Source organism: Passer montanus, unplaced genomic scaffold, assembly GCF_014805655.1.
Source record: "Passer montanus isolate IOZ18808 unplaced genomic scaffold, ASM1480565v1 scaffold32, whole genome shotgun sequence".
Classification (NCBI taxonomy): Eukaryota; Metazoa; Chordata; class Aves; order Passeriformes; family Passeridae; genus Passer; species Passer montanus.
In genome coordinates, this window is record NW_024367930.1 from 9,433,052 (window position 1) to 9,443,372 (window position 10,321).

The 10,321-nt window shown below is 48.0% G+C and overlaps 1 protein-coding gene across 1 annotated transcript; it reads right to left on the reverse strand.

The window, feature by feature from the left end:
- Positions 1 to 1,575: 1,575 nt before the first annotated feature.
- On the reverse strand, positions 1,576 to 10,000 carry CLEC3B (C-type lectin domain family 3 member B). Its single transcript, XM_039715206.1, has 3 exons — positions 9,696 to 10,000; positions 4,849 to 4,947; positions 1,576 to 3,526 (listed from the first exon to the last, which is right to left on the reverse strand). The coding sequence occupies exons 1-3, from the start codon at positions 9,799 to 9,801 to the stop codon at positions 3,126 to 3,128; spliced, it is 606 nt and encodes a 201-aa protein (XP_039571140.1). The 5' UTR covers positions 9,802 to 10,000; the 3' UTR covers positions 1,576 to 3,125.
- Between the last annotated feature and the right edge of the window lie 321 nt (positions 10,001 to 10,321).

Below are 10,321 nucleotides of genomic sequence, written 5' to 3' on the forward strand. Positions count from 1 at the left end.
TGAGACCACACTTCATGGACAGCAGATGTTCCACTCTGGCTTGAGTGCCAAAGGGACTTAGTGGAAGATCCAAAGAGTGATGCTTGTTCTGGCCCCCAGCAGATGGACCACATGTGCTCAGGACAGTTTCCCTATGGAGGCAGCCAGTGGCTGTCCCCCCCGTTCAATCCCTCCAACCTGGCATTCCCTGGGACCACAAAATACAGGGTTGGACACATAAAACAACATTGCTGTGGTAAGCAAGGATGAGGAATCTTCTAGAAGTTCCTCCTCTTTGGCTTTTCAAAGAAAATTTGTAGTTCATATTGTAAAGTAAGAAGATTCTAAGAATAACAGGAAACTATAAACGTAGCACTGAAACTGCAAGGTCAGTTTTGTCATCCTTGACCCAACAAGTATGGCAGGGACAAAGCCACCCTTCCCTGTGCTCCTCCCAGCTTCAGAAGAGCAAAACATCTATAAGAAATGGTGCTGGCAGGAGTTTAGCTTTGTGAAAACAGAGAGCAAGAGAGATATGAGCAAGAAATCTGCTGAGAGCAACTTGTTATTTTTTAGATTTGACAGACTGACTTCTTCATGTCCTCTCTGGGAATATCCTTTGGCATCCATCTCCATGGCTGTTTTTCAGATTCACACTCCATACCAAGATGGTCCAGCTCCAGCACCCACAACTTCCCTGAAGCTCAGCATTGCAGGATCCATGGCTTTCACACTGTTCCTCTTTCCATAAAAGCACTCTGCTTATTTCTCTGACCACACATTTGTGTTTTAAGACCTTGTGGTTTATGACCAGTCAGGATTAAAGCCAGCAATGCTTCCAGCATTGCTGCTTTGCCTTCATGTGTATCTCAAAACATGGAGGGAACATCTGCCAAAAGAACTAGAGGATTTATACTGAGACAAGCTGGCTTGTAGAATGTAATCATGATCTACAGCAGAGAGTTGGAAAACATCAGGAGCAGGGTCCAAAGTAACGCTCACTGGAGGGCTGTGCAAAAGAGACCTAATTTCACATGCAGTCCTGCAGCAGCTGAAACCTCACAGACTGGTGTGAGGCACTGTCTTCTACATGGATGGTCTTCTCTCCTACATGGGATGCTGGAGAGCAGGAGGAGGGAGAAGTCATCACCACCTTAGTGGTTGAAGGAGAGGGACTCCTGGTACCACTGCAGCTCTGCTCATTGCGGAGGAGGTGGGAGGCAGCCTGGGAAGGACTGGCTCCGTGCTGGGACCTGAGGTGTCACCTCCCCCAGTGCCAAACAGGGCTGAGGGAGGGACCTTCCTTCTGGGCTAGCTTGTATTTCAGAATGAAATTTGCCAGCAGCAAGGGAGGAAATGAAGGAAATCTTATTTTCCTATAAAAGGATTCCTTGCCTGTATCCTGTGTATGACATGTGACTGGGATGATAACAGGGCAGGAGCGGGAGAATCCTATAAAGTGTATTACAGGGTGGGAGGCTTTAACTTCCTGATTTTCCCCCTCTGCCTTTGTTATCTCCAGCCTTCAGATATATCCCTGGAGCTGCTCTAAAGAGAAAGACAAGAAACCACTTCAATCACATTGACACAACTCCATTCCTTCAGCAAGCTATAGAGATATTTTTATTTTATAGTCATTTGAACAGCAGAGAGTTTGGCAATAGTGACAACCTCAGAAGCGTGCACTCTGCATTTGTGTGTGTGTGTGTGTGTTTCCAGCTTGGATCAGACTTAATGGCTTGGAAGACCTACCACCATGCTGCTTTTAAACAAAGCAGCAAACTGGAATACCTGTCCCACGGGCAGGATCCTGTCTTGACACCTCCAACCTGGAAGTGCAGGGTGTGAGACCCAAACTGGAGGGGTTATTGCCAAGCACTGGACTGAAAAGAACCACTGATACCTTTTAGCCAACAGCCAGCAAAGCTCTCTTAAGCTGCCAGGGTGACCTGCACTTCTTTCCCACGACTGGAGTTTTTCTGCTTTGTTTTGCTTTGGTTTGGTTTTGGTTTTGCTTTTTTTGTTTTGGTTTGGTTTTATTTTACTTTAAACCTTTTCTCAGTAAAATTCACTGAGGTCAGGCCTTCAGCTGGGCATGACAATATTGGCACAAACAGTGCTCAGCAGATTTATGTTTGCCAAGAACCAGCAAAGACTGGACTAGTTCATCTGGATTCCTATTATATAACAGGTCAGGTCATTCCTAAAGCTGCTGGAGTGAGCTGTCCCGGGGCTTGTTTTCAATATATAGCTATTTTTATATAGCAGCACACTCTGTAAGAGTATTACATTTATGTTATTTGTGTAATACACACATCTTCTATTTCTAGTAATATTGTTGACTAACTGTACTCCAATCTTTGCTGCTTTCCCCTTGATACTGCAGTACAAATAAAGCTTTTGATGGGTTTTTTTTCCAAAGGATCTGACAGTGGGCCTTGCTCTCCCACTGAAGTCAGTGGAACTGGCTTCTAGCTGATGAGAAGAGGACCAAACATGCCTGTAACTTGCTAATTAATTTAGACATGTAATTTGACTAGTTGAGCAGCTGGTACCCTACCAAATAAGCCAAATTGCATCTTTCAATGCAAAGCAGAAGCAGCTCCCTCTGCTTGCTGAGACAGGACCTCGATCCTCACAAGGCTGAACTGTGAGGATCATGGAACTCTCACAAATTGCTGCCAGGGCTTATGGGGAAGCAAAACAAGAGAAGAAAGCAGAAAATGCCTGTGCTGGTGAAAGCCCAGCAAAATGGGAAAGGACACTGCAGAGCGACAGCCCTGGCCGGCCGAGGCAGCTGTATGCCAGGCTGGACTGCTGCACTGGTTCTGTGCACTGGTTCTTTGCTGGAACAACTGAGCTGTCCTAATAAATTCCCTGTGTAAAAAAATATATATCTACCAATCGTGCCTTAGGAAGAGCAGTGCAGCTGTGAACAGGGCTGGATGTGACCAAAGGAAATGCTCTAGGGCTCTATAGCCCGCTAGCGAGCCGCGGCGACTCTCTCTGCAAAGGGTGACTCTACTGCGCGAACACGTGCGTGTGGGCGTGCGGATGGACGTGGAGGCGTACACACAGCTACAGATTCATCATCCTGCTGCCCAGGGTGGAGACCGGGCTGGGTGGGCAGGGGGGAGGCCAAGCCACTACACGATCATGAACTGGCAGATGTAGGGCAGCTGCTCTCGGCACCTCTTGTCGAACCACTTGCCGTTGGCGGTCCCCGACAAAGCCGCGCAGTTTTCCAGCTTGCCACCGTCGGGCTGGGTGGTGATTTCAGTCTCCCAGTTCTTGTAGCGGATGGGGCTGCCCGTCATGTCGACCCACTTGGCCTCCGTGGCCATGTCATTGAGGCCCAGCCAGACCTCGGCCTCCGAGCCGATGCTCTTGCGCATGTAGTCGTAGAGGGCGTCGTTCTCCTCCCCGTTCTGCGGCGTGCTGAGCGTGCCGCCCTGAGAGATGCAGTTCTCGCTGGCCTCGTGGTACGTCTTGGTCTCCGAAAACGCCAGAAAGCATTTCAGATGAATTTTGGTGCCCTTCAGGCAAACTGAGAGGTTACCACACGAACAGAATAAAAAAGATAGAAAGAGAATTTGGTTTTAAAATGGTGCCCAGGAAGAGGCAGCAGCTGCAAATGCAGCGGCCAAATGACAAGCTTAATTTCTTAGGCTGCACAGTGACCCTTAGCAGCACAGGATTCCAAGGGTGCCTTTTCCTCCTATGCAGGGTAGGACACAGTCATGGGGATGTGCCCTCCCTCTCTGCAAATCACTGGGTGAAATGGATTTTTGGGGTGCCCCTGCCACCCTTCTGGGCTCTGCTGCTGCTGGAGCAGAGGCACAACATGGTCCTCCTGCCCCTTCCCCTGGCCTTGTTCTTCCCCAGCCAATGCTACTCCTTCTGTGATGAATTTGTTGGAAATATGGTTTGTCATGAGCACTGCCGGGTGTTGGAGTGTTTTGGGAAAAAGCCTGCATGCCAATTAAATCATCTTAATTATGCAAGATGAAAAAAAGTATTTTTTAATAAGCTTTGATCAGAAGCGTTGCGCTTGCATAGCTTGAGGTCTTCAGAGGAAATTTCTACTTGCCTCTGATTTTGGTTTTAAGGATATCAGTTTATTTTGTTTTTCTTTAAGCTTTAAACCTTTAGAGTGCAGGGTACTGTAGCTAAACAATACCTAATCAGAGCCACACATTAATATCCAAACCAATTACTTCTCAATGAATGTGAGCTTGGAACTAAAGCCTTGATTTTGCTTGTGTTCCTTTTCTTTTAAGGAGAAAAATCTCCTTAATTTGCATTTTCATCTCATTTCTGCTTCATGTTTTGCAAATCCTACTCCTACTCATGTCAGTGAAGTTTGCACAGAATAACTATGGAGTACATCTGGAAGATGGACATTTTGGAACTGTCCTCTGTGTGTGTTTAATGAAGCAGGACTGCCCTGCAGTGCAGTGCAATACCATGGTGTGCATAGGAGACCAGGTTGCCATTTCACTGGGGTTCAGACAACAGAGTAAGGTGCATTTGGTTAAAGCACAGACTAATCCAAATCCCATCCCTCCACCTCATAAAGGAAAATGAACATCTGGCTTAGCATCACAGGAATATCCAGATGGGAGGCACATTAAGAGAGGGGCCCCACACTGCACAGCTCCTGTCATTAACTGCCCAAGGAGGTTCACCAGCCCAGAGGAATTGCAGAGACCCACACTCTGTTCTGATCCCCCAACCCTCCCCATGGTGGGCTTGTTGCTGTGGGGTGCTTGGGCATCTCTCATTAAGACATGTGAAGCAATTGCAGTCACTTCATGAGCAGCTCCACTCTTGAAGTAAAAGTCGTGTGTTCTTCAGCAAGCCCTTTACCTGTCTGGAGTGCTTGCTTTTCCTTCAGTAGAGCAACCTCCTGAGAGATGTTGTCAATCATAGCCTTCAGGTCTTCAATCATTTTGAGGCTCACACCATCTGTTGGAGAAACCAAAGAAAGAGCACAAATATTGGTTGTATCCCAAGGGAGGCAACCAAATCTGTTCCTATCATCAAAACTCCATGTTTCTTTGCCCTCAGAGGAGGATAAACAAAAGGAATCCACAAAGTCAGCACCTGTGTCCCCTTGCACATCCATCAGAATGTGTGTTTGCTTGAAAGCCGGGGTTCAATATCAATTACAACCTTGTTTTCCTGGTTCAGGTTTTGGGACTATGGATTCCGTGTGTCTTCCAGCTGCAGGGGTAACCCTTTGGGTTGGCAGTGCTGGGGAAGAAGTCACATGAGCACTGCAACATGTAGGCTTGTCACTGGCACCCCTGTGTAGAGCAGTCATCAAGGGTGGTGCTGCACTGGGGCTGAACTCCCAAAATGCAGGAGGACACCCCTGCCTGAACCGAAGTCCTGACACACACAAATGTTTTGTGGGCAACTTGAAGCTAATGATGAACTGGATTTATTTTTTTTCAGACTCCTCAAAAACATGTTCTCTCTCTATTCACAGCATACCCTCCTGGCTTCCCTTAAACACCCTAACACATGATGTTCTCTGGGTGCACTCCTGGCTGCACCCACCTCTTGTCTGCTGTCACTGGCAGGCTGGTAGGAAAGCACTTTGCTCACCAGGCTGATGCTCAGCAGGAAGGGGCTGGAAGGACTGCAGATCCTACCTCCACCAGGTCTGCCTCTACACCACCAGCCACCAGCCTCTGCCCACCAACCACACCATCCTTTAGACCACCACAGCTGCCTCTGCCTCATCTCCACCTTCATCACCCTCAGTGGCAGGTACCCAAACATGTCCAGAGCTGCTCTCCTGCTGTGAAAAGACACCTCCTTGGCTGGAGAGCTGGCTCTTAAAGCCTACATCTTGCTAGGTGTGCTGCTTCTGCAACAGCTCCAACCAGTTATGAAACAGTATTTGGATTTCTCCTAGACAGGAGCAAAGGGACCATTTACACCTTGAAGGCGGTGGGAGATTGGACAAAGAGGCTCTTGAATGCATCTAGTAGTTCTCATGTCGGAAGCATCGAGTACCTCTCCTGGGGTGAACGGAAAGGGGACAGTTTGCCCATGAATGCAGTAGGAGGGGCTTCCTTGAGGGCCAAGGAGATGAGGCATCAAGGCAGGCAAGTAGGGAAGCAGCCTGGGTGCAGATCAAAACCACCAACCCAAGATTACATGGTGCCACGAATATGAAAAGCCAGACACATCGGGAGGAGGCATTAAGCAGCTTTACTCATTGCTCAATTAACTTTAATGGATTCACTTAACACTGAGACACTAAATATTATTTTGCTGCCTTTGATGAAAACACTTTGTGGGAAATGGTTAATTAATCACGGGTTTTTTTCCTGTGCAAGCCTGTCTTGCAGCAGAACAAATGTTCTGAGGTTTAAGTAACATCCAAAGGCCACGGCAGGACACTGCCAATGAGTCTTGCTGGGGCAGCTCCTCACAGTGTTCCAGCTGGGTTTGCTGGTGGGTTCCCACCTTGAGGGTCCCTGCCATGAGAGGAGACATGTATCCTTGGTAACTACCTAAGAGCCCTGTCCCTTTTCAGTACCTTATTTCCAAATCCTGGGCCACAAGATGCTCCTACAGCACTGCATTTGCTGGGATATCTCACACAGAACCAGGACTGGCTGACTCACCCCTCAGCTATAAAGTGAGGACCATGGCTACACCAACAGACATTGTGCTATTTTACTGCCATGGGGTTTTGTCTCAATGCTGTCACTCCCTCAAGACCCACCACCTGAAGCCTGGGATCAAGCCTGTTTACAGTCGGGTTTCCTGTGATGGAAGCTGGCATGCTGATGATCCCGTGGGAGCTGCAGTGGGTCCCTGTGCAGGACCGTGAGCAGCAGGATTAAGTGTGGGCAGAGGCAAGATCAAAAAGAGACTCACAGAACTGTGGGTCAAAATAGTCTGTTGGTTTGAAACCCTGGCCAGGAATGTATTTAAAGCTACAAATGGGAACTCTCACCCATTCTAATTATATACTGAATAACAAACAAATCCCTCTGTACTTAATTTTAATGTCTTAACTATTCCTGTATGAAATTTGGATATATATACATGTTTCTTAGCTTTGCCTGGAGATCCAAACAGCTTTCTGTCCCCCAGAGGAATGAGCATTGCTCTGGTTCACAATGTTTGTCATCAAAGCTCTCTGGCCACCAGTATTTCTTTAGACACCAGGCATTTCTTCAAAGGTACAAAGTGGAACAGTCAAGTCCCATATTGCAGTCTGTCCCTGGATCAAAGGAGGAGACTGAACACACCCACACTGGATTTAGAGCAGTGTAAATGTTCACAAGCATCTGCAGGGAAGAGGACCCAGACAAGAACACACTGAAATTTTGGGCAGTAGGTGGCATTAGGCGAGAAGCCCAAATTAGTCCCTACCCAATGAATTAAACATCCAGACTCTGACTTCTGTCTCCAGTTACCTTAGAAATACATGTGAGAGCTGTGCAAAGATGATCCCAGCACCCCACCACACCTGTGACCAAGGGGAGCCCCCCCAGGGCTGATGTGTGCACCCTCATGCCAGTGCCTGCCTCCCATGGGCATTCTTTTGGATGAGACCTCCAGAGCTGCCAGACAAGGAAAAATCCCATCTGTACCCCAAGACACTGGGGCTTAGGGAGAGTGTGCTGAGCTACTGCATTTGGAACAATAACTGGGGAGTACTTAGAAGAGGAAACCACAAAAGCAGGCAAAGTGAATGTGCTGTCTCAGCATTTTCTAAATACTATGGTTTGGCTTTTTCGTGTTGAAATAGCATCATTTTTCATTCTGAAGCAGATCCAAATGTAAGCAATAATTACAAAAAACAAAACAAAACAAAACAAAACAAAACAAAAAAAACCATAAAAAGCTTGGCTTAAACCAATGCTTTCTCTACTAACATTTGTGGTTTGGTTGCATAGATTAAAAAAAAAAAAAAAAAAAAAACCAAAAAGAAAAAAAAGGAAAATAAAAAGGAAAAAAAAAAACCATAAAAAGCTTGGCTTAAACCAATGCTTTCTCTACTAACATTTGTGGTTTGGTTGCATAGATTAAAAAAAAAATCCAGCCAAACACCCCAACCACCCAGTGGCTTTACTCTTCCTGCCCTCCCCAGGCAAAGTGCAGGGCTGGAACCAGGATGGGGGTACTGGATGCCTGGATGAGGATGAGATGGAGCTGTCCTGCCATTGTTCAGAGTAGAAGCTGCTGAGCCCTGGCCCCTGTGGTGGCTGGGTGGGCAGGCTTGGATGTAAGATGAAGAGGAGCTTCATAGGGGATTTTCAATGCTTTTCTCCTTCTTGTCCTACCCTCATGCACTGGTAAAAATCCGAAAAACATTAATCAAAAAATACTGGAAGTTTCCAGTAAAGGCAGGGCAGCTGATTCCCTATGAGGCTGGATGGGACTGATCAAAAAATGCCAAGTTGCTGGGTTTTTCCCTTTCCTCCACAGAAAATATGACCTCTCCTTCGAAAAGAAATTGACTAAAACCTGCCACCAGCTGGTCCAGACGGCTTGATTTTCAGAACACCCCCCTCAAAAGTTTTTAAATCAGAGCCAAATTTTCCTGTCAAAAAGGAGATTTTTCTCCCACCTTGTTGTCACTAATCCATTACAAACAGCAGTTGCAATGACACCTAGAGAAAAATAGGATTTCTTTAAGAAATGTCTCTCTCCTGGTACCTCCAGTGAGTGCAATGCATGTATGTGCCCTATATGAGCCCATGGGGGTACTTTTTGCTCTAGAAAACAGTCAGACTGTTTTCTCTCTTATTACATGTCCTGCAGAACAAAATATGGAATAAGCAGCTAAGTTTGTGAATTCATAGAAAGATCTAATGGGAGAAAAGGCAGAGATTTCTCAAGGGTGGAATCTGACAAAAATAGCCACTGGGTGAGTGTAAGACAGCAGCCTGGCCAAGTGAATTCCAGGGATGCTTCTTCCTTGCTCCCCACTTCATTCCAAGAAGGAAAGTGCCTGCCAGGAGCGGTCCAAGCCCAGGCGGCTGCAGTCAGACACATTAGGCAGGCAGGCAAGCTCACATGCTGCCTCCTCACCTCACCTGCTGCTCCTCTGCTTCATGTGCACTGAGTCAAGGATGGGACAGGAGGAAAACAGGAGAAGAAAAGGCGAAACAAACCCCCTAGGGAACAGAAAACCCAGGCACCTTTGTGTGTGCACTGCTGTCTGGCAAGCCTGAGTAGTCAGAGCTCGTGTCCGGTGTGAAACACACCCGAGGCCAGCGGTTTTAAATGAAGAACCCTGTTGATGCTTAATGGCTTGGATATTTTCTGCCTGCTCTAATCTCCAAAATTGTCTGTCATCTGCCACTTACTTGCTTCTGAAAAATGAATGACAAAGGGTGAGGGGGTTATAGAAAGGGAGAGTTTATTAGACGAAAAGCTTGGGATGAACCTTAGAGAGAACACGGAAAACACGTTTCCTTTCAAATTCAAACTAAGCTGTCCAAACAAATTTATTCAAGGTGGGAACTTCCAAAAGCCGTTTCCATACCCTCACTATTTTATAGAAGAGCTGCACAATCGTTCCCACGGAGGCAGGGGCGAGGAAGGCGCTTTATTAGGTTTTCAGATATTTTTCATGAAGTCTCACTAAAGCACTGTTAAATGCCCAGACAAGTGGCCTGACTGCAACCCCCGCAAGCCCTGCAAGTCTTCCTTGCAAGGAAGCTGCCGCTGCCCCTTACCTTTCTTGGGAGCCGCCGGTTTTTGCCGGGCTTTGCCGTTCTGCTGGTCGGAGAGCTGGGCGAGGGAGAGGAGGCAGAGGAGGAGGCAGGCTCCGCGGAGCGCCATGCCGCTGCCGGCCGGTGCGAGCGGAGCTGCGGCGGCTCTGCCCTCACACACAGCCCGGACACCGGCTGGAGTCGGGAATGGCCGTCCCAGAAAGCCTCCCGCTGAGCCCGGGCCAGCGCAGCCTCCCGGCCCCGGGGGGGCTCCGGCGGCTCCGGCCAAGGCTGAAAACCTCACAGAGGGGTTGCAGTTCTTAGCACGCCGCTTGTTTTTGTTAAAAAAGAAAAAACCAAAACAATAACGCTACAAAAAAAGGGGGCGGGGGGCGGGGGGAGAGAATGAATGTACCGACAGTCTGCTACCCTAAACATAAGGAAAGGCTGGGAGTATAGCTGGAAGGATTTCCCGTGGCTTTTAGCACAACGCCACGCGTTTGATCTCGTGTGTCAGCGATGGGAGCAGCGGTGCGAGGTGTGACACAGCGCTTGGCGGCCGAGGGGCCGCGGGCCGCCCTCAGCCGTGAGGGACGTGCGGGCACCAGCACAGGCAGAGGGGCGGCCGCGGGGACTGAGCACCCGGTTCC

Coding starts and splice junctions, on each gene's coding strand:
- CLEC3B (XM_039715206.1), bottom strand. CDS start 9,801: ATGGCGCTCCGCGGAGCCTGCCTCCTCCTCTGCCTCCTCTCCCTCGCC. Junction 4,948..9,695: donor ACCGGCGGCTCCCAAGAAAG/GTAAGGGGCAGC, acceptor TTTCTCCAACAG/ATGGTGTGAGCCTCAAAATG. Junction 3,527..4,848: donor AAAGCAAGCACTCCAGACAG/GTAAAGGGCTTG, acceptor GTAACCTCTCAG/TTTGCCTGAAGGGCACCAAA.